This window comes from Varanus komodoensis, unplaced genomic scaffold, assembly GCF_004798865.1.
Source record: "Varanus komodoensis strain SLA01 unplaced genomic scaffold, ASM479886v1 scaffold2, whole genome shotgun sequence".
NCBI lineage: Eukaryota > Metazoa > Chordata > Lepidosauria > Squamata > Varanidae > Varanus > Varanus komodoensis.
In genome coordinates this window covers 23617983-23642662 of record NW_025335568.1, presented here as the reverse complement: position 1 = coordinate 23642662, position 24680 = coordinate 23617983, and the positions used below count along the sequence as shown (strand labels likewise).

Genomic DNA, 24680 nt, shown 5'->3' with positions numbered 1-24680 from the left:
ATGAATTTCCCTTCTGCTACTAATCACTGGTTGACCTTTTGGCTTTATCTTTAAATGAGCAATTAAGTACACAAGCACAAAGCATTTTGAGGAGGCTATTTCATCACTTTGTTCACATGCTTGGAGGAACTGCAGCTTAGCTGCAGCTATCTTTCCAGAAGCATAGCATAATCATATAATTAAAGAAGAAAATTAAGTCTGAGAGCTGTATGAAATCTTTACTAAACTAATCTCTAGGGCAAGGCCCTGAGAATATTGGGGATGAATTATGTACAAGAGGAGATGACCTCATTTGCACTGAGGCATAAGACTGGGTAACTTGTTGAGGAAGCTTATCCAGAAATGAACCAATAATAGATCCAAAAATCAGTTTTGTCAAATGAAACATTGTAGTTAATGGGGGTCTCACCAATGGCTTTTATACATTTCCTAGCTGGACCCTTAGTTATTATGCTGCAGCTCTGTTCAAGCATTCAACAACTGACTCAATGAGGGGAAGAACTGGGGATGCACTCATTCTCCTCTATCAGAAGCAGTCTACCTACATATGCCGGTGGCTCAAGGTTTTGGGCTCCTACAAGGCTCATGTCTACTTGTTGTGTTCCTACAGGCAATTAGTTGGCCACAATGAAAACAGACTAGATGGACTTGTGCTCTGATCCAAACATGTTTGTATGTTCTTAAACCACAGCTGTTGCTATATAAATAGCAACTGCCTGTGGGAGAGACAAGTGGTTGTAAAACAGTGAAGAGCGAAAGCTGGAAGTCTGTGTTGTGAGGAGCGTCAAGGACCAAAACAAGTTTTGTGTGAGGTTGCACAGCTAGAAGGCAGATTTATTGAGCTGGGGGATGGGTGTATTAAAATCCTTGACCTCAGTGATGGGTTAGCTCTCCCTGAGCCAAAGTCTAAGCTAAGAGATACAGCCAAGAGGGCCATGGTGTGATTGAACTCCTCCTTCCTCTGTGTGTGTGTGTGTGCGCGCGCGCGTGTGTGAGCATATATATATATATATATATATATATATATATATATATATATATGACAAGACCTTTCTAAACAAGGTTTCTATTCTTCTATGCTATATTAATAAGAGAAGTGAGGGATGTCCTATTCATGACAAGCTGTTTAGTCAAAACATTCCTTTGCTTTCATTCTTTTTTATTAGTGTTTTGGTTTCATTCTGGAAAGGAAAACATCTCTGAAAAACAGTTGTTAAGAATCAGGAAATGACTTACAGGGACTCCTCGAGAAGACAGTCTTTCTGTGAAATTAAACTGGTGCACAGCCCAAGCCACCAAGTAAGTGCTCATTGGGACAGACTTTTGGAATTTTGTCTGAGTCCAGCCATTACCCAATTCAACTTCAGCCTGGAAAGAATGAGGGAAATAACAACAGACAGTATTTGTACGGCGGTAAAAGTAAAACAGCAGTCATGTCAAATTCTGATATTTTATAATAGTTTTATATACAGGATGGGAGCAGGAAAAGGTGTTTTTGGATTGCTGCACATATGATTTGTGTCTTGCAGTGTTAATGACCTTGAAGTAGATTTTTCAGTTTCCAGTTCTGATGTTTAAAAGGGGGTATGAACTATACAATCTGCACTGAATGGCTTGCTTCTGCAAGCAAGTTCTTCTAATGATCATGAAGACATTCCAAGGTGTGGGAGAGCTAAATAACATGCTTCCTTTCCTTAGTTAGTTGCGAAAAAAAACATGAATGCTTTTTCACAGTGGATAATGTTAAAGTAAAATAGCTAGGTTAGTCAAAAAAGCAGTCCATGCTTTACAAGTGAGTAAGGGGAAGAAAAAAACAGAAGGTTGAATGGAAATTCTGCCCCCTGTAGATGCAAGTGTCCTTTTTGTCGGTGAGAGTGTTCTATTCTAGTGGAGAAATGCTACTGGCAAAGCAGGGAAATCATTTCCCTTCCCCCTGCAGTCTCCTGTGTCCTCCTCCCAAATCCATCCCAAAGGACTGAGGGTATGGAAAAGAAGGGAGAATCAGCAAAGATTGCCCCTCTTCCTTATTCCATTGATGAGACATTCTGAATGGGATTCTTCTCAAGGAATGTTTACAGCAGTAGAAAAGAAGCTGGTTCCAACCTATCAGTGCAAATTTATTTTGTATGTTTCCAGAAAAACTTCCAATTGCAAATTTGCTCACCTGATGCCACAACTTTATCTCATCCCTAAACAATTGCAGCCTGGGCTCCACTGGGCCGGATGAATTTAAATTTTGCTTATTTAAAATTACGTTAAAATTTCAGATAGCTCTACAAGTATTATAATCATTTCTATCCAATCTCCCTTCCTTGGGCATGTAACATACTCACTTGTCTGCTACTTCCATAATGTAAAGTCGCATGTACTTTACATTATGTATAATGTAAAGCACATGCATTATTATACATAACAATGTATTCTACATTATACATTGTATAACGTATATGTATAATAATGTATAATAAGCATCTGCTTATTATATAAACAACTAGAATATTTGTGGGTCCCATAACATCAAGCACTCTGAATATGACATGAATGATTTAACTAAGCCCATCATATCTGAGAGATGTCAGCCACTGATTTGCCATAATTTTTTCAAAAATTAAACTGAAACTAATGTTGTGATAGTGTTTCTGCAAGCACATGGTTCACAGGATAGCACTACTTTATTTGGCACCAATGGGACAATTTGTGGTTGCTTTTAGAAAGGTCTAACCATTTACTTCCTTCCTTTGAAAAATATGAAATAGGAAGCATGAGCAAACTGTGGCAGGAATGTTGATAGATATATTTGTCAGCATTGGTAAGCTTGTTGCTGTATAGAATAGGGATGGGAAATGTGTGCCCCTGACATGTTGCTGAACTGCACTTCCCATAATCCCTTATTTATTTTTTATTTTCGATTTATATCCTGCCTTTTTCCTGCAAAGGGCTCAAGGCAGCTTACATCATTCTCCTCCTCCATCTTATCCCCACAACAACAACCCTGTGAGGTAGGTTGGGCTGAGAGTCTGTGACTGGCCCAAAGTCACCCAGTTGGCTCCATGGCTGAGCGGGGACTAGAACCCAGATCGTCTGAGTCCCAGTCCCATGCTCTTACCCACTACACCACACTGGCTCTTATCATTTGCTATGCTTGACTAGGGTTGATTGGAGCTGCGGTCCCACAAAAACTGGAGGGTGAGATGTTCTTCACCCCTGGAGTAGTCAATAATACTAGGAATATCAGCAGAGTTTTGAGCACAACTCACGAAGTTGTGAACTCTATGGCAATAAGGAGCAGACGCTGGCCATGCTTTGGTGCGTAATCCATGCACACAAATTCTGTTGAAATTAATGGGATCTATTCATGCACCACATGCACAGATTTTGGCTGTCTAGATTGTGGCATTAATAGCCATCATGTAATAAAAAGGACATATGTGCTTTAGCAATAATATAAAAGACAGTGGTGCATTATGATTCTGTGTCTTTTCATTCCATAGCAGTAAATTTCTAGGACTTTGAATGGAGACTGATGTTTTTGTGAAATATCTTGAGGAAAGTCTTAAGCCAGAAGTTTGTGTGGTTGGCGTTTGCATTTTAATTGTGCACTTAATTTAGAAGTTTGGGAACCATTGATTCAAAGTGATGTGATGGCTTTGACTTTCAGTTAGGCTATTCACTGGAAATTCTTTTGGCTGTGATCCACAAAACTCTTTTCTGCTGCAAATTCAAGAAGCAGAAAACTTATGTCACTGACTTCCACTGAAGACCTAGCACTTGAGAGAGAATTAAACATAATCATTTATGAAACCATGAACTTTGTTTAGAAAAGAGAGATTTGACAAAGATTCACATCTGTGATTTAACACATAGGGAATGCATTTCCTAAATATCCTGTAACTCTTAATACACATTAACTTCAAGGGGAGTTCCTCCTAAAAGGCTGTAATTCACCTACTCCAAAATACGGTTGGATTGGGAATAACAGAAGGTCCTGAGCTCCACAGTGTTTCCAGGGTTGGATGCCACGGGCCACATGCCAAAGTGGGCAGAACTGCACTCAGTCTCCCCTCAAACCACAGGCGCACACACACCAGTCATACCACACAGTCCCCTTTCAGAAACTGCTACTCATGTGTTTCTCGGGAAACTTGACATTATGCCTCCTGAGTTGGCTTTGCTTACCCCCTGCCTTCTCCATCCAGAAGGGTGAAGGGCAAGCAAAACCAGCTGAGCCACCATCTCAAGGCATTAGGAACAGCTTGAAGCAGTAGCTGTGAGGTCAGCCAGCTTCACCCATTCTTTGCTGTTCTCAAGGGGGAAGGGCTGGACTAAGCAGTGGTTCTACAAAGTGAACCACTGCTTGTGGGTCAGAGGGGAAGGAGCCTCTGAGGGCCAAACTAGGAGACCTAGCAGTCTGAATTCACCATGCAGGCTGCAGGTTTTTTATCCCTACATGAGATTTCTCCAGGACAGGTGATCCATTGATAACTCCTACCAGATTGCATAGAGCATACACAAAGAGATTAGATGACAGAATACATACCTCCACTGGCATATTTGACAGTGCTTTGTACGAGCTGTTGTGGATAATAGATATCTTATACGTTGCCTTTTTGTTAGGTTCATCAAAACAAGGAAATGATTTCCGTGCATCTGTTGGCTCATGGTCAGTGGCTGCTATGCTCCTTTTGAAATAATAAAAGATAGTTGCATCAAACCATTGTTTCAAATTGACAATTTGATCATATCTATCAATCTATCTATCCATCCATCCATCTAGCCACCCACCCATCTATCCATCTGCATCAAGACAGTAAACAAATTCTTCATCTGAAATAATTAAGAGGAAGTTAGCATCTGGCCCCTACAGAAAACCAGTGTGGTACAATGGTGATATTGTTGGATGAGCAACTCAGGAGATCCAGGTTCTAGTCACTTTTCAGCCATGAAATTCATTGCATGCCTTTGGAAAATTCAGACATTCTCAGTCTAGCCTACCTCACAGAGTTGTTGTAAAGATAAAATAGAATGGTGGATGATAATGTAAGCCTCCTCGGGTTCCTCATAAGAATAAGAAAGGTAATGCATAAATGTAAAATGAAAATAGTAGTGATAATAATACTATGTAATACTAGTGAAGATAATAATAATGATAAATTACAGCATCTGAATAATCTAAAAACTTATTCTACAAATAACACAATTGTTTTCTATGCAGGCAGTGTGCTTCTTAGCTGGAATTTAACACACCACTATTTACCCTGTTTTTTAGCAACCTGATAGTGATACCGAAATGTGCGTTGCCCTAAGAGCTGGTCATATGCTGAACCAATCTTAGTGATCATCAACATTTCAAGCAGGAACCACTTTGGTTTCGGGAACTACCACCAAGTCCACTGCAGGTAGCCAATCACATTGCCCATTTCCCTCTAGAGTTCCTTTCCCGCCACAGCTCCTACATTCTCATCTTCTTCCTCCCCTGGAGCCACCTTACCCCAGTTGAGTGGCGGTTTTGCTGCCTCCTTAACGCCAAAGCCTCCTCTGCTAGTGCGGGTATTGCAGCAGCTGGCCTACTGCTAAAGCAAACAGGACAGAGTTAGAGAGACCCCGCTCAAAGAGATCAGGGACCCTGGAAAGGGGGGGGGGTGCACCATGGATGCTCAGAAACTGCTGGTGCCCCTCTGACCTTGGAGTGAAGACCCCTGTTAAAAGAATTGCTTCTGCACACCTACAAAGCTAGGCCAGTTTCATTCACCACACATTTCCATTGATAGACCGTTTCACCCTCAAGGCTCAGAGGCCCTCCAGCTCATCACGTACTCCATGATAGCCAACTGCTGTATGCATTAGGGAAATAGTTCCTTCCAAATACCAAGACAGGCAGAGACAGCACAGCTAAAGCTAGTTACAGCCAGCCTGGAAAGCAAGAACATGGCACTAGAACAATGGGAGGAGCAGAATGGTGGGGGAATCCAATATTAAGTCAGCAGTATAAAAGTCAGGAACTTGCGCAGTTTGGGTGGATGCTACACGAGAACCTGTTTTGCCTGTGTGTGTGTTGTCCCCTTTATTCCAGAATAAAGCTGCCTCCTTCTGAAGATGCTGTCTTGACTGGTTAGTTATTAGTCAGGCACACCAGGCAAACTCACCACCTTACAAGGCTTCCCAGATTTCGGTAGCAACATTATGTCTTGTGAGCTATCTGGTCATGTGAATTATCCTAATTTAGTAACCATATGAAATCCTCCTGTTTGCAAAATCAGGCAGTTCTTGCAAGGAAGCCTATCTCTTGATCCCGTATTTGTTTGTTATGGATAATGGACGGCTTTAAGTAGCTTGTCAAAATCTGCCTGGAAAGATTGCATCTATAACACCAGCACTAATCACTCCAAGGTAACATTGCACGTTTACTCTGCACTGTTCACAAAATGGAATATAATGGCAATCCTGAATGGTTCAAGATATTGAGCAGATACAGCAAAATAACATTGGTATGAATCACTAGTGATATAAATAGTATGGTCATGTGTACCACAGCTGGTAACAAAACAACGTATCTGCACAAAAAATAAATGACTAAAGAAACAGGGTCATTAAAACTGTTGCCAAGGATTATGTAAAATAACTGTTTCCTAAATTGAATTATGCTCGGCTTATCAAACTAGCACTCCATGATGGAACATGATTGATGGGAGAACAGATTTAAGCTGTCTCTTCAGTTAATTTTAAATGCTGGTATTTTTCCAATAATACATCTGCAAATACTCTGAACTATAGAAAACTAAGGAGTTTTTCCTCTTTTTAAAAGAAAAAAGTAATTAAGAGTGAGGATCATAACTTGTAGCATTCCTAAAGTTCTATAAGTTATCTTGACAGTCAATTTGTCAGTGTTGTAGTTTGCCCTTGGCTTTTTTCCTGTAGTACCTTAAACGCTTAACTGATCACAACAACGTGTAGTGACATTTGGAAACTTGAAAAAGATGATATGCCTAGGCTTTGCACTGTTTCACAGTAAGATGGTGGGAATGTACTGAAAAAAGTGGCAATAAAACAGGGCTGTAGTTGTCCAGACTTGGCAAGGATGAGTGCACTCTGCAGGATAGAGGATGCAGGTAAGGGAGGGCCTTAGAAAAGGACGTGAAAGGGCAAGAAGCTTTTACCTACTTAGAGGTCACAGGTTAGAAAGCAACAATGGCCAGGATCCTTCAGTGCCCTGGATGAGTCCAAGGAGACAAGAAGGTGAACTTAGTTCAAGTGAATGCATTGCTTCACTGGATAATAACAGACTCACCCATGTAAACTCAGATGAGCATTGTCCCTGAAAGCCACCTCTTGTTCTGTGTAAATGAGCTTTTGCACATGCTCGATACAAAAGTGCATTTTAGAGAGGTAGTTCGAAAAAATAGACTGAGCCATGTGTCATCACACTATGTACCCTTTTGTGATTGGCCATTTTTGTCTAGTCTCTCACAGAAGCATCCACTAGCACATTTACTTGCTGAAAAAAGTAAAAGAACTATACGAATAACAAAGACCCAAATCTGATCTGACAAGAAGAAGAGAAAACTGTGACAGCATCCCCGTTGACAGGAAGCAAGAAAAGGATTAATCCAATCCACTCTGTGCACACACAGACATTACCTTGTTTAAATACAGACTGTGCATGCTCAGAAGCTCCAAATTTATTAGCAAATTTGTAAAACGCTGGTCCACGCTTTATAACAGGTAAGCATTATGAATGGGTGACATTTAACCAGCAAGCTGACTAATTAGAAAATCCAGGAGTATCACTACTTCTGAGAAGGGCTGGCTGACAGTCTGTGTAGTCTCCTGGTCCAACTGCCTCCCCAGACCCTGCACCCTTGTTGGAGAAGGGAGACCTTTAAGTGGTAGGCCTCTGGCACGCACCTGGCCCTTGACTAATATCGGCACCGTGTCAGCAGGGGAGAGTAGATCTGATACGCCAGAGACCCCTGTGGGCTCTGGCCTGGGACAGCACTCCCTGGGCGACTGGACCAGGAAAGTCAACAGGAAAATAATCCAGGACATTGACAGCATCCATTTTTAAAAATCCATAGCGGTCAGCCAAAACTGGTAGCAGGAGTGACAAAAGCTACACGTAAAATCTAGAATTAAACTCCTTGCCTCCCCCTTGTCACGGCTTCCTCTGAACACTTCACTGTCAATATGTGCTCGTTCTTTCCTTGCTGTTCAGCTGTAGTCTGTTCTGGAGCCAATGTCAACATGACATTAAACGCATGATTGCATTTAATAAGTCTAGTATTTTTCTTCTAAACAAAAGCCATAGGAGGTGATCAGGGTCAAGTCTGTAATAATGGGGGGGGGGGGACTCTCCTCCCATAATGTCATTCCAAGGCAAAGCAGAGCCCACCTTAAAACTCTGCTGCTATTAGTCCTGGGAAGGGAGCTTCCCAGCAAGGGGAGAGACACAATTTTAATCAGAAGGAGGCTTAAGACCCCGCCTACATGCTGTTATCCTGGTGCTGTTGAGCCACGCTCCACCCGCAAAGGGGACGGCAGGCACATTAATTGTCACACGTGTTTTAGATTTCAGAAAGCAGCATGGTACAATAGTTCTGTATTCCCCCAAATCAAACATTTACAAAATGAAGATGTTTAAAAATGAGTGTAAAGTGAGACATGATTGGCATGCCATCTGGAGGAAGATTATACGAGAAGGGACACAATGGGAGACTTTGCAGCAGGAAATATTGTGGCAACAGAATATTGCCAGGGGTGGGGGAATACCATCTGTTCGCAGGAAGAACAAAAATATGCATGGCATGGAGAGAGAGGATAGAAAGACGTACTCTCCCTCTCGATGACAGAACCCAAAGGGGTCCTCCCACAAAGATGGTTGGTGGGAGATTCAATTCAGACAAAAGGAAGGACTTTTGCACCGGGTGTAGGCAGGCGATGGAATTCACTTACACAAGATGTATCAGTGGCCACCAGTGTGGATGGCTTTAAAAGAGGGTTCAGTAAATTCGTGGGGGAGCAGGCTGTTGAGAGCTACAGGCCCCGAGAGCTAGATGTGACCTCCAACTCACAGGCAGTATGCCTAAGTACACCGGATGCCACGGAAGCTGGGCGGGAATGTGCTTTGACAGTCATGTCCTGCTTGCTGCTTTCCCATGGCCAGCTGTTGGCCACTGTGTGAACCGAATGCTAGACTAAATGGACTCTTGCCCTGATCCAGCAGGACTCTTCTTATGGTCTGAGAATAAAACCGCTGGTAGAATGGATTTTCCTGCCTCCCTGCTCCTCCTGCCCTCCTCCCAAATCTGTTCTGCACCGTTCAGGGGAGCCCTCAGTGTGGAACATACAAAGATATCTGCTAGATCAGGGCAAGAGTCTACCCAGTCCAGTCTTCTGTTCATGCAGATTCAGAGTGTGTAGGGTTCTGGTGGAGGGGGGAAAGGAGGAGCCGTATTGTGTGAGTGGAACTCCACTCACATGGTGCAGTATGAAGCCCCAAATGTTTGACTGATGTTATGATATGAATGTGTTTTTATAGGTAAGAGAAATTTTTGAATGACAAAGAAATACCAAAAGGTAGCCATGGGTAAAGTAAGAAAGAACAACTACTATGTGTAAATATTTTTGTTTTAGTAATATGATCCGATAAGAACTTTTCTCAGGTTGACTATTTAAATGCTATCAAAATAAGAGGAAAATTACAGATTATGAATCACAACAAAATCAGAAAGAATTTTAAGATGTTTCTATACTTACTCATTTGTTTATAAAAATGGTAAGAGTACATATGGAAAATACTAACAACTTCTTAAAGTGTTTCACTCCTAGCGAAAATTGCACTTGAATTATATCCAGATGACCTACCACCCCAAGTAAGCTATGGCAATTATAGGCACAACTGTTAGAAGTGCAAGGAAGACTCAGAAACTTCCTTTCGAATTGTAATAGATAATCCCCATTGCTGCAACTTTCTGGATGGAGATCAAAATACCAATTAATTCTTTTGCAGGAGTGAGATCGAATTTAGATCCCCCCATAAGAGGGGCCCACACACAAATGCTGCAATGCATTCCCACGTCCAAATGGAAGCATGTCTGTCAGCCTTGCCTTCCAAGTCAGGCATTTGTGTTCCTACCTTCTCCATTTTCCTTTCGCAACTCGCTCTCAAGAGGCTCTGGCTACTGAGCATGCTCACCCTTCACTGGCCTCTTTTGAAAATTACGTCATTATGTGTTTTAGAAAGTGTTTTCTATTAGCACTCCCCCAGCCTGCCTAAGCTAATGCCTCCTTTTTGCTTCTCAGTAGGGCTGTTTGGACACCCGCCTTGTCAATCCTTACCACCCAAATTTGTGTGTTTTGTTTCAATTAAGTTTTATATCAATTAAGACATTGACATCCCTAAACAGCTCATGCTGAAGTATCAGGTCACAATACAGAAACAAGCCAAAATAATAAAATGTTAAAAATGTTTTAAAACATTACAACATCAAGAATGGGGGGGCAGTCTCGGAACCGATTCGGCAGAGTCTGCATAAACAGGTGTGCTTTCAAGACCCGTTTAAAGTTGTCCTTGTTTCTGCCTCTCAAAGCACGCGTGGGAGACAGTTCCATGGAGCAGATGCTGCCGGGAAGAAAGCTTCCACACAACTACTCAGTAACAAGGCAGGCAACCAGGAAGCCCCCTCACAGCGCTGACACGAGAACACTGGGAGCCCTGGAGATTGCTGGAGCTACCCCGCCCCACCCTGTCCAGGGTCATCTGCTTGCCCTCGCCTAGCTCTGAAGAAGGATCCCTCCAAGCAAGCCTGAGCAGCCTCTGTGGAGAACCATCCTCTCTCTTGCTGTAGGCTTTGCCACCTGCCTTCCTCAGAGTGAGGCGTAGGCAGTGATGGCAGCTGCTCAAGAAAGCCTCAACTGCTGCTGTGCTGCTGTAGTATTTGGTGCAGCAAAAAGCAAACATCAGGGCTCCCAAGAGCACCTGCATACACTTGGAGGAGCAGGTAACAGTCTCAGCATCAGTTCCCTCATACCTAGTGCACATGCATTTGTTTTTCTCTTCATAAGAGACTGTGCCTCTGCGCGTCTTTGGGGTTAACTGGGGACAACTAGAAAGCATGTTCACTCCTCCTTGCTTGCACACACAAAATCCCAACGAAATACAGTGGGGCCATATTTTATACAGACGGGACAATGTCGATATTTCATGGAAACCATTAGTTATCTGGCCTATTTCCAAGCCTGAGGTCATAGGAACAAAATTTGTTTACAAATTGACAAGCAAAACTATGAACAAACATACCTGTTCCATATGATCAAGAAAGTAGCCAGAAAGTACATTTATTCATAGAAAGATAACTTTCATTCATTAATTGTTTGGATAGTAATGTATTCTCCACAACAGAGAAATTAGGCATATTTCAGAAAATACAGATCTTCTGTAACTAGTTTAGGTCTTTTGTAGTTAATATTTCCTCTATATGTTATATGAAAAAGATGTAAATTATTCAATAGCATTAATACATAAAATTAGAACCATGAAAGGCACCACTCTGTTTCAATTAATTAAATACTTTTTACAATAATGGAGTTTCAGCTATTCATTATTCCTTTCTCCATTGCCTGGGATTACAAAATGTTCAGACTATAAAAATAATGCATTAAATGAGAGTATTTTATAAGTGTTTGCTTTCAGGGCTGTTCTGTATTCTGTAGTTTTTCTGTCATTGCATTCCACTACTAAACTTCTAGAATATTATGCAGTAACACCTGGATCAATTCCATGAAGGTATCCACAACCTTGAGTATATTAGGGATGAGCAGGGCTATCAAGGACAGGACATTTGGTGGATATTAATTCATGGGATCAGCATACATTGGAGACTTACTGGCAAATAAGTCTGGCCAGGGCAACTTCTTTTATATTGTTATTTATTTTATATTGTTATTTTTATATTGTTACTATTGTATTTTTCTTTATGTTGTGAGCCGCCCCGAGGCTTCGGCGAATGGGGCGGCATATAAATGTTTTAATAAATAAATAATAAATAAAATAAATAAATTACAACAATGATAGTACAGCTAAATCTTTCTTGTTTTGTTATGAAGCAAAAGGGTCTGTACTCCACAGAAATTAATGGCAGCAGTGTAGGAGCATGCTTCCATAGTTCACATTTACTTCCATGAATAGGATGAATCCACTTTCCACTGGATTGTGCCCACTTTCCTTTCCTTTCCTCCCTGCACCCCCCCCCACCCCCGTGCTGGCACCATGCCTCTTTGTTTGTAGAGAGAAAGGGGTAACAAAAATGAAATATTGCACATCACTTTCAAAATTTATCATGTGATATCACAACAAGGCTTGTCCTGCCCCCATAGCTTGTAGTATAATGTCTGGGCCTTAAAAATGAGAACCAGAAGGGAGCTGTGGATAAAAACACTCTGGATATTGTTAATACGCATCTATAAATGCATCCAGATGTCGTTCCCAAAATAAAACAAGACTGAAACTGTAATAAATTTTATGCTTGCTTTTCCTGGCCAAACACAGATTTTCAGTGAAATTGTGGGTCTAATGCAAAACTTTGGAATAGAACTGTTTTGTTCCGATTGAAATACATGATTGTTATGATTCCACTGAATATATTAGCAGAAGTCTTTGGATAAGTTACTCATTTTTCCCTCTTATATAAATTACTTTTCTCCAAGGAATTATATCAATCTTGTAGAGAACAAATCCTGGGTCAAAGAATTTTCATAGCAATATTCATTACAATTATATGTGGTGATAAAAGGAGTCAATTATCTATCCTTCATGGCAATGTTTTCATTTGTAACCATTAGTAATTACCTAGTGATGTAGTATCTGAAGTGGAAGAATGCTCAAAAGTACGCACTGACAAAAATTGCTGTGGTCTTGAAAATACTCTGTAAGTCACCCCTTAGTACAGGGAGGCAGAACCTTTTCAGTACTGAGAAACAAATGTGATACTGCTCAGAGATCTGTGTGTGTGTGTGTGTGTGTGTGAGAGGGTTGGAAAACAGTTGAACAGTTGAACAGTTGAACATATAAGGTACAAAGAAGCAGTTGTGAAGCATGGAATAGAAGGGGTGGGGGAGACAATGTGAGTTCTGTGGTTTACAACTTAACTAAACACACGGCCATTTAAAGCCTTCATCCCCGTAAGACCATTAAGGTCAAGGTCTAAAATGCCTAAAATGACTTAGCTGTCCCATTCCACTTAGCGCTGAGCTTCACCCCCGAAATAGGTTCACCACCATGGAACTCTGTGTGTCACACCTATAAAGGTGAGGAGAAAAGCTGCACTGAATGAAGAACCTCCATGGCAAGGGTATCACCAGCCTCCCCAATAGGATACTGAAAAGCACCATTCTACCCGCACCGTGGCATTTCAGGCCCACTTGTTTAATCAGATAGCCTTTTGAGAGTAAGGGATTCTCTCGTATTATTATGATATCATCCCCTTTCCATCTCACAAAGAGCCCAACACGACTGACATGGGCCTTCTCCTCTCCATTTCCTCCTTTCAACAACCCTGCGAAGTAGGCTAAAATGAGACTGAATGAGTGGCCTTTAGTCATCCACTGTGCTCCATGGCCAAGTGGGGAAGAGAAACTGGATCTCCTGAGTCCCAGACCAGTAAGACCACTATACCACACTGGCCCTGTGTGCTTCAATAATGTTTCCATGTGCGTTTTAATTCTATTTTTATTACTGATCTTTTAAACATTTAATATTTTAATGTGGGTGTGCTTCTCCAGGACTTCTTGTCCAGTTTCCCTGTGAGTTTTCCCCTTTCACCAGCCAGTACATTGATGCTATCTGCATGAAATCCTGCTGCTATAGTCTCCATTTCAATGACATTTGCAATTGGGTTATGGGGAGAGGAACCCAGCTGGAATTCAGAAGGCTGCCATTAATATAGAATTCACAGTGTAGGCAATGGACAGGTTTGAATGACACTTTAACTGCAGCATTGGTCTATAACTCAGGTCCCCATGATGCATGCAACAGACAATTCGGCACATTGTAAGTAGTGTTCTGTCCCCCCCCCCCCCCCGGTACCCCTGAGGTTTCCTTCACTCCACACCATGACTGTGAGTCATTTCTGGCTCACTGTGCTTTAAAAAAAGTTTTGAGAACATGAAAGCAACCTGGCAAGGCAATTTTCATGATCCCAATTTTGTGGCCAGAAGCAGTCCCTGCAAGGTACCCCAACAGGACCTTGGAAAAGCAACCTGAGCTGGCAGAATATTATTTTTTATTTTTGGAGAAAATTAGATTCCACAAATATTTGTGAAAAGCAAGCTTTTCACAAAATGTTTATTGCCACTCTCACACAATTATGGATGGCCACACTTAGAAGGGAGTTGCAATGCAGATGCTGGGAATGGTTAATGGGCCAGAAGGGGTGCTTGCTGGCAAGTTGACTTGTACGTACTTATAGAGAGCAAATTTGCAAAAAAAGGGGACTCACATTTGCAGCAGGATGCCTGAATATTTCTTCAGAAGCTCTTATCTCTAAAGTGTTCCCTGTATTTTCCACTGTTCCTGAGATGCTGCCTCTTTGGGAATATGCATAGTTAACAGAGATCCCTGTGGAGTGGGAAATTGTTTCTGAAATGACATTTCTTCAACTGTCATTGGAAACAATTCCTGCACCCCACAGAAACACTCTAATTATGTATGTTTCACAGGTAGTAGAACCTCAGAGACACTGGAAGTATGTGGAAGAGTCTTGAGAGACAAGGGTTCCCTTAAAAAAACAAAACAAAAACCCAATGACAGATTCTACTTCCAGGAAACAAGTCATAGAGGTTTTCTGCACAAGGAATTTATTGTGTGATCAGCATTCGCTACTCATAGTTATTTGTGTTTCTTTAGAGGTCAACAGTTTTGCTTCTGTTTTGGTAAGTTTTTTTTCTTTTGTTGAGCACAGCAAATGTATATTATTCTTAAAGTGAAAGAAAACATGTTTCCCTTTTGTATATTTGTGTTATTCTGCTGTACCACAGTGCCACCTAGACAAGATACAGTAGAAAAGCAAGAAAGGAAAGACCTTTTGCTTGCTTGCTTGCTTTCTTGATCACTCAAAGATCCACTCTTGAATCTTAGTTCAGTGAAACAAATGCCAGACACAAACTTGTGCAGAAAACCCTATAGAATCAAAGGATTCCAGAGTTGGGAAGGGCCCTTAGACATCATCTAGTTCAATTTCTTCCTACAGCAGCATCCCAGAGAAATGTCTGATTAAACAGCTCCGGCCCACTGCCTGCCAAGGCAGTCTCTTCCATTGCCAAACAACTCTTGCTATTAGGAATTTTTTCCAAGGATTTGGCCAGAATATGCTTCCTTACAGTTTCTGCACATCATTTCTGGGCTTGCCCTGTGGCACAGCAGAGATTCTGCTCCAAAACAGATGGGTGAGTATTTCTCGGAGGCTGTCATCTCAAGCACACTTTTGATGGGGATCATTGTGGCTGGAGCCATTCCTTCCTCAACAGAAAGCCACTGCGGTCAGAAGGGGAGACACCAGACTTGTTCTCATCCATCCTGCCTCCAACACAGTTTCACACACTATTTTGCAGCAGTAAATGATTCATCTGTTGCTGCCATATTGCTGCTGAACAGATAAAGATGTCCAGCAGGCAACTGAATGATGTGTGCCTTTAATTTTTCAAAAAGCTTTCTTAAGATCATCACTAGAAAGACAAAGTAGATATTTACTCTACAGAGGAAGTTAATCCACTAATCATATACAAATAAGGGTGCAATCTTATGAATATTAGACAGAAAGAATCCTAAAACTCCAATATTTCCAAATTATTGTTCGGGTGTGGCAGGCTGGGAATTATAAGTCTTTTTTCTGTCTAAAGGTTTTTTGCTCCATATTCCAGTATGGAGATTTCAAAGTGGTGATGAACAATAAAGATATAACAAATAAAGTTATAATGAATAAATAAATGAAGTTCAGTCCATATGATATAAGACGCTGTTAGTGGGTGGTTCCTCTGATCAGATGGGGGATGTTCAACCTGTTCTAGATGGGATTGAATTCCCCTTGAAGGAGCAGGTTAGTAGGTTGGGGTGCTCCTTGATCTAAATGGGGTCATTTAGAGGCTCAGTGCTCAGCTGGCCTCAGGGGCATGGAATGCCTTCTACAAGCTTTAACTGGTGGCCCAGCTACACCCCTATCTGGACAGAGATGGCATGGCTTCAGTAATCTAAGCTCTGGTAATATCTAGATTAGATTACTGCAGTGCACTCTGTCTGGATTGCCCTTGAAGATTGTTCAGCAGCTGCAACTTGTACAGGATGCAACAGCCAGGTTGAGACCTGTAGGCCCAATCACATAAGACCAGTTCTGGTTGTTGTTATGCTTCTGGGCCCAATTCAAGGTGCTGGTTTAAATCTATAAAGGCTTACATGGTTTAGGAGCATAATACCTGTTGGGGAACTTCTCCCAACCACAGTCTACTGGACACTCAACTTCACATCTGGGGCCTTCCTCCAAATGCCAAATCTAGGTGGCTGACAGGGTGACAAGAGGAAAGGGGTTTTCTCTGTAGTTCCCCCCCCCCCCATCTATGAAATGACATCCACATGGGGGCCCACCTGACATCAACCATCTCATCTCACCAGCATCAGGTGAAGAGGACCTTTTGTGCTGAGGCTTTTAAAGAAAACTTGGTTCAAAGAGATTGCCAATCCCATTTTTTTTTCTTTCTTTGACAGGGTCATTCACTGTACACCTGAACTGTTTCTTTTAATTTTTAATGCTTCTTTTAATAAGATTTTGTGGTATTTAATGGCATTTTATTGTATTTCTGTACTGTGTAAACTGTCCAGGGAGCTTCAGCTATCAGATGGTACAGAAATTAGATGAATGAACAAACAAACGATTTGTTTGAATAAACTCCAGTTGGACCATATGTTCCTGTGGAACCATTATAATTGTACCAACCAATGAGCTCACTGACTTGGCATGCTGGTAAGGGAGAAGGTGCTCTTCCAGTTAATCTTGTTAGGGCTTATTCAGTAGTACCAAAAGCTTAAACCTGGCCCGGTTGTGAATCGGCAGCCCTCGCCGTTCCCTCAGCAAAACAGTTGTGTGCTGAAGCAGCTTGCATGCTGCTCCCAGCAACAGTCAGGCCACTCCATGCTGCACTCGCTGCAGCTTCCAGCTTCACCTTAAGGGCAGCCTTGCATAGACTGCATGGCAATAATCCAGCCTTGAGGTTACTAGCGTCTGTAACACTGTGGCCAATCTATCCCAGTCTAGGAGAGACCATACCGCTCTGTAGCTAGCCTGTTTGTCTAGAAGAGATAAACCATTCAAAATGATAAAGGGCACTCCAAGCTACCACAGCACTTGGGTCTTGAGTGTCAATGGTGGATCCAGAAGTACCTCCAGAGCACAACATGATTTTTCAACTGTATCCAGAACAGGAAATAAACCTATCTCCTGGACCTGGGAACCATTCTTCCGCAGGGTTTCCATCTTGCTAGGGTTCACCTTCTGTTTCTTGGACCTGAGCTAGGTCATTACTCAATCTAGACACTGAATTTGCACAGCAGGATCTGATTCAGAGGACACAAGGAGATAGAGGTGTGTGCCATCCACATATTGATGGCAATTGACTCCAAATCCCCTAATGATGAGCCCCAACAGCTTCATGTAAATGCTAGGCAACACTGGAGACAAAATGATACCCTGCCAAACCCCATAGCTCAGTACAAGAAATAGCCACCCAATGTTACTGTACCTGTAAACTTACATGTACGACTGGATGCACTGGAACAATGCCTCCAATGCTCAGCCATGGGGATGAGAATACTAGGGTCAGTGGTATCAAAAGCCAATGAGAAACTTAGCCAAATGAACAGTGTTATGCTCCTCCTGTCCCCTCCTGATATTGATCATCAAGCAGGGCAAGCAAAGCCCTGTTATCAGATTGAAACTCAGTGCAGCATGGGTTTGAAGACGCAGTAATCACCATTCTGCCACAGACCTCTCAAGAACCTTCCCTAAGAACAGGTGACTGCATCTGAGCAGCAGTGGTCCAGTATCATGGGGTCTAGAATGAGTTATTTCAGAAGTGGTCGCACTACTGCCTCCTTAAGCACAGCAGGGATCACTCCTTCAGGCAGAGGCCTGCTTACCGCTCCCTCTACCCACACAGACACAACCCCTCAGCTCACTTCTATTAGCCAGGCAGGACAAGGATTAAGAGGCACATGGTCAGCACAGCTGCAGTCAACTTGTCCATATCATCCGGCCACAGCGGCTGAAACTGATCCCACAAAACTGGGGAGAAGGTGGCATCTGACACTTCAATTGGAACTGCATTAATAAAAGTATCAAGTTCACTGTGGAGGCAAGCCATTTTGTCTTCAAGATGTGAGGCAAAAAGATCCCAGCAGATCTTAGAGGGGATCAGACCCTCATTTGCCAGGGAAGGTTTTAACAGCCTCTGGACTCTTGGAAGAGCTCTGCTAGGCAGTGAGTCTAGGGTGCTTCTTTGCTGTCCAATCTGCCACACAATAAGCATGATTACGTGGTCTAGAGCATGATCACTCATCTTCATTTCTGCTCTAGCCAGCATCCAGCCTGTTTCATTGACTGTAGTTCCCCAGTTTACCAAGGGACAGTGCAAGCTTTACAACTCTGGACAGAGCACTCTGGTGCAAGCAAATCAATGCACCTCTGCATCTCACTGTCCCATAGTAAAACTAGATCACCAGCTCTTTCCCCTGGAAAATCCTCAATAACTTTCAGAAATCCATCAATATGCATCTACAAACATGAAAAGGATTGTGCTCTACAAATATTCAAACCGAACTTAGCAGATCAAGAACACATTCTGGGTTGTATCCACTGAGTTTTTCCAATATTAATCTAACTTACATCTCATTTACTTCAAAGGGTCTACTCTAAGTAGGAAAAACATTACATACAATACTCTGATATATTATTTTAGAAGCCATTTATAGTCCTCTTTGTCTTACACATTCAATGCATGTTCCAGTGGCTATCTATAATATGTATAACTACAAAGAAAAGATCTGCAATTGTAATTTCTTAGGCTAAAAATGTGGATTACCCAACACAAGTGAAATACGCTGTTTTTTTATATCTGTGATTTATCTTTTATGATTTTTAAAATTTTCTGTAAGTATGCAGTACACTGGGAAGCAAACTCATTCCCGCAAATCTATAATGATATCATGAATAATCAACATACTGACTGCCCAATTGCCTTCTTTCTTAATGCTCACAAAATTAATAGAATAGTATACAGTTCTCTGATGAGAAAAGCAAAGCTATGAGAGAGGGAGAGGGAGAGAGAGGGGGAGAGAGAAGTTATAATGCAAATATTTGGGGTGGAAGGAACAAGAGAAATTACTTGGTTATTTGATTCTCCTTATAGGTTGTTCGGTAAAATCCAACCAGGGAACCATTTAAATAGCCTTGGAACTTCATTGTCAAAAAATAGATGCTAGGAGTTAGGTCTTCTTTTGCTTTAATCACCACATATTCCTGCGGCTTGTACTCAAAGCAATGCTCTACAGCAATCAACTGGCCTGAGGATGTCTTCAGCTGGGGCATTTCTGTAATCTTCGTCTCTCTGAGGTGAAGCCACAAGTGTCTTGTTCTGATTCCCAACTGGATGGAGATCGTGACTGTCCCATTGTAACGATCCTCTTCCATCTCAGGCTGAAGCTCCAGGTCATAATGACTTGGGTTAACATAGGTGGGCAGCCTGAACTGGGTCCAGTTTCCAGTTTCATCATTTCTGGCAGGGCAAGGATCTGGGTCCTCTGGGTTTGTGGGAGATGTTGTGTTTGTGGGAGATGCTGTGGTTATCTGCCCATTGCCTTCTGAAGGTGGGCACACCTGTGTATCATTGGGCCTTAGTCCAAGCCCCAATCCAAGTCCCAGAATTAAACCTACAGCAACTATTGTGCCACAGATTATGGCCACATGCTTGCTCTTCATGCAGTATTTTTTTGGTGTCTCATCTTCAAAATCCATATCTTGCATCTCCAAACAGCTGTATCACAGCTAAATGTAACACTGCTGCAGCTTTCTCTCTCTGTCTCTGTCTCTTCCTTCCTTCCTTCCTTTCTGTCAAGTTCTGGCTCAGCAAACTCCGTTTATGTTCAGTACTCTCTCAGTCTTCTCCTTTGCCAGCTTTTTCTCCCAGCCACCTCCCTACTAGACACTCAGTAAATGAAAAAATAACATTGGTGTTACCAAAGGAAAGTGACTGGTAGAAAAGAATTCAGCTGAGAAATGGAGAGAGAGGAAATGAACACAGAAGAACCTTGTAGCTGCTGCGACTTGCCTTATAAGCCTCGTAACCCCACCCCCTCGACTCCCACTGCTCTGGTCAGAGAGTTAAATATAAAACAGCTCTGTGTTAATCAGCAGTTGGAGATGATCAAATGCCAAGTCTCAGTCAGCAGTTTTCTAAAAGACAGATTATAGATAGAGAGGTGTAACTGCTCTGAAACCTCAACCTTTGTCACTGCCTCTTTGGTTTTCCCTTCCTGGATCTTTCATGAACAGATAGTTCCCTGAACTTCCACCTCAGGCATTTGTACAAGAAAATCTCCATGTTTTGGGTTGTTTGCCCACTGCTTCTGTACATGCCCCCTTAAAAACCGCACCTCTCTGTTTGTTTGTGTTTTTTCTCACTCTCTGTTTTTTACCCCTTTACTCTGTTACTCTGTGCCATTATAACAAAAACACTTGGCCGTGAAAGACATCTACTTTCTGATTCCAACTGTAAACATTCATTCTCTGTGTGCTTTAGAAACTAAACACAATCTTCATGAATCTGTTCTGATTTGTGAACTGAGCAGGCAAGCCGCTCTGTGAGTGCATTCCCCATCTGGCTATTTATGGTTGGCTCATTTTGTGCAAACAGATCATTGGGACATTTGGAGAAATAAAGCTAAAGGGCGATTTCTTTAAGCTGGTCCACAAGTTACAATAGCAAGCAGAATTTTCATTGCTTTGGAAGGGATCACTACATCTGCCTGTCTTCTTCCCTCCCAGCCCAGCCCACTCATCCCTTTGGTCCTGTATCTCCCACCCTATGATGTCTTCTGAATAATTACATTGGCTTAAAAACAGGTGATCTCTAAGGGCATCCCTCCCACAATGCCTGGCTCATGGAAGGATCCTCAGGCCAGGCATTTGGACTTAGCTGGATCTCTAAAGAGCTGTGCCAGCTGCCTTTCTAGCCAGCATGGCTCTGCGCTTGTTCATGCATTTGCAAATGCATGAAATTCTCACAGAAAAGAATCCACTTCTGTTAGTGAGTGAAAGCAGAACAAAAGTTGCCTGACAGAATGCATTTAATGAAATCTGCTCATCCCTAGCCTGGATGAAGAAAACTGACAATCACAGCTGACTCATCTTTTAAGTTTGAAGTACTTCTTGTCCTGAATATGTATACCTTGGGGAATTTGGTTACTTTTGATCAAAACCAAACAAATTGATTTATCGCCCATCCACACTCACAAGAATAGATATAACTGAATATAGTAGATTTACTTTCCCAAGATCATGCATGGAATCAGCCTTCACATTTCATTTAAGTGGTGAAATTTCGTTGGGGCTCTTAGTACCTTTACTGATTTTCCCTCTCCCCTTCTGCACATACACTTGCCATTTCAATGTTGGTGAGAGCTTAAAAACAGTTACAGACAGACCATGTATAGCCATTCTATGCCTGTGCCTTAAACTAGACATACTTATAGGACCATGCTCCATCACTTCTCATACCTACTAATAGCAAATTCTCCCACTGCAAAGGCAGGGGTCTTATTAAGATGCTCTTCTCCTGGAGGTGGATGGGTCAGGATGGTTTCTAGAGGGCTCTTGGGGATTTTCCAGCTGATAAAACTGGTAGTCCTGGGGAAAACCCAGTCAGTTGAAACAAAAACAGTCATGCACACCCTGCCTGTAGTCGAGATCATACTGTTCCATGGTACACCCAGTTACAGGAAACAATTAAAAAAACAGACAAAAAAACCAAACAGGAGATGGCTTGAGTACAGAAGGTGAAAAACTCCTAGTGAAAGTAATCAAGCCAGATACATGCCTGCAGTTGGGTATATTTAGGGGCAATGAGTGCAGCAAAGAAAAACATCCCAGCCCTTCCGTTCAGTTTTCCTTTTTCCCATGCAGCAGACCATTTTTGGGTGGACTGGAACCTATTGCTTACTAGAGTCAAGGACGTCCTAAAGCTGTCTGAAGTTTACTGCAAAATATTTTCTAAACACTTTCAGGAAAAAACATTCTTGCATCCACTGAGGTACCCAGAGCACAGCCTGGTCAGGTTTTCTTAGATGAGCTTCAGTTGGCATAGCTTGAGGATGTTGACAAGGTGCTTGGACAGAGCTGTGCATCCTGATCCTTGTCCTTCTTGGCTTATAAAAAACAGCATAGAGGGAATGGCTGGCTGAGTCAGGGAGGTGATTGATGCCTCTTTAAAGGAAGGAGGATTGTTAGTGATCTGAAGAAAACCTTTCTGGACCTGGCATATCTTAACAATTTTAGGCTGATGTTCCTTTTATGTACAAGATATCTGATCAGGTAGTGGTCAACCAATTCCAGGCAATCTTGTATGAAAATTTTCATCTGGGTCCATTTCAGTCATGGGTTCAGGATGGTTTGGTCTGGTCTGGTCTGGTCTGGTCGGGTTTCGTTTTGGCATGGAAGCAGTTTCATATAGGGAAGCACCCTATATGATGACCTGTGAGAAGTGGGGGGGAGGGTGACACTTCTGATACCATCAACCTGAGTTGGAAGTGGGCAGAATTGTATTGCAATAGTTCTGTCCCTACTTGGATGGCTTGTTTCAGAAGACTGTTCAGCCCCAAGGACACTCCAGTATGAGGTCCCGCAGGGGCCAGTTTTGCCCTCCATACTATTTAACACCTACATGAAACTGAACTTTTGGAATGTGTTGCCATCCTTACACTGATGACCCCAATACCTGACAGAACACCCCTTCCAAGAGCAATCTACCCTTGAGCTTCTGAGGCCTTCCTCTACTAACTTTGGCTATTGCAAAGTGCATAAATAAAATAAATAAAATATACCGCAGCATATTGGACCTTGCAACATACTGCAGATTCCTATGCAGAAGTCACTTCTTGGTTATCATTTGACTAGTCCCACAAGCATTTATGCCAAAGCACTTCCACAAATACTATAGTCCATTTGCTGGAAACAATGTGGCCATTTAAGCACTTTCCTCTGTACATGGTGAGACTATCTGAAGTGTTAAGTAAACATGGCAAGAGCCTTCATCCTAATATAAAAGGGCTGTAGCACTGGTACCATTCACTAAAGATTTGAAGATCAACTCAGAATTAAGCTCGCGTGGACTTGTCAGAGTCTTTCCCTTGCTCAGCCCCGGCCAGAAAGTGAGCTGAGCTGAGATCAAATCTACAAATACTCAGGAATGTTTTGTGCAAAGTACATGAAGCATGTAATTCCACAAGATACACAAATTATGTAATTCCTTGTGCAGCTCGGGCAAATTACACAATGTTTTGTGCAGAGGAGGCCAGTCTACAAGGCATGAGTGTGGAAGCAGAACTCCACTTGAACTTCTTTCCTGCAGATGCCCACAAAAGCACTTGGTGTGGGGCAAACTTAGACAAGAGAGAAAGTAGGCTGGAGTCCAGGGAGCCAAGCTGAGAAAACCCAACAGGTTCCCATCCCCAGAGTGGGTTCCTCTCATATCTCTGTGAATGGCCGCCTCCCTGTAATGGCAAATAGTAGCTCCAGCATGATTTGTGCCAGGGCCATGGCCAGGCAGAAAGTAAACAAAAGGAAACAAGGTCCCACAGTCCCGGTCCTGGTCCAATCTTTCTGTGCCTTTTAAGTAATAACAACACCCAGGTCTTCCAGGATTCTTCTTATTTGGCCATCAGTTGGTCACCTTTCCCATTCTGGAACATGATTGCCTTATGTACCCATGGAAGGACTTCCTGTTTTGCTTAATGTCTAGAAGCCATTAATGGGCTGCTAAATGAACTTCTCAATTCAGATAGTAGTTTGATGAAATATAGAACATGATCATGCACGAACTTATTGAAACGTGTGAGACTTGGACTCAAGGAAGTTCTGATCTATTTTTGATGCCAGGTGGTTTATTATTATTATCATATTATTACCTTTGTCATTTCCATAATCCCCAGATTAGATAAACGTAAATGGCCAGGGTACAAATGTCTATCTTTATTCTGAACTCAGCAATCCAGGATATAATACCTCACTTCTATCTTGTGATTGATGTCTTTCTTGCTTTGCTTTGCTTTGCTTTGCTTTGCTTTGCTTTGCTTTGCTTTGTTTTTTGCTTTCATGGTGTCCTCTACTCTCACTGAAGTCAGAGAAAGGTCTCCAAACTTAGAGAAGATCCTACCTCAGAGTCTCCCTCTCCTTGTTGAAAGTTTCACAGCAATTCATTGCCAGCATCAGGACAGGTAAAAAGAGGAATGATCTCAGGTGTGATATAGGCAGAGGTTTATGCAAATTTAACCTATGCACATTTAACTTGAGCAAATGAATAAAACGATTCCATTGTGGCAAATTACCAATCCAGAGAAGTTTGATTCTGCCAGTCTTGATTCTTGTTTTTGT

The 24680-nt window shown here is 42.1% G+C and overlaps 1 protein-coding gene across 2 annotated transcripts in view; it reads right to left on the bottom strand.

Annotated features, from left to right (window-relative positions):
- The window catches only part of LOC123022750 (glutamyl aminopeptidase), a 58996-nt gene extending 38762 nt beyond the window's left edge, over positions 1-20234 (bottom strand). For both annotated transcript variants that reach the window (XM_044428729.1, XM_044428730.1), the window contains exons 1-3: positions 19420-20234; positions 4538-4679; positions 1237-1368 (exon numbers count right to left, since the gene is read on the bottom strand). In XM_044428729.1, the coding sequence (XP_044284664.1) occupies positions 1237-1368; positions 4538-4679; positions 19420-20057 (912 nt within the window). In that variant the 5' untranslated portion in view covers positions 20058-20234. The remainder of the gene's footprint in view (positions 1-1236; positions 1369-4537; positions 4680-19419) is intronic.
- Between the last annotated feature and the right edge of the window lie 4446 nt (positions 20235-24680).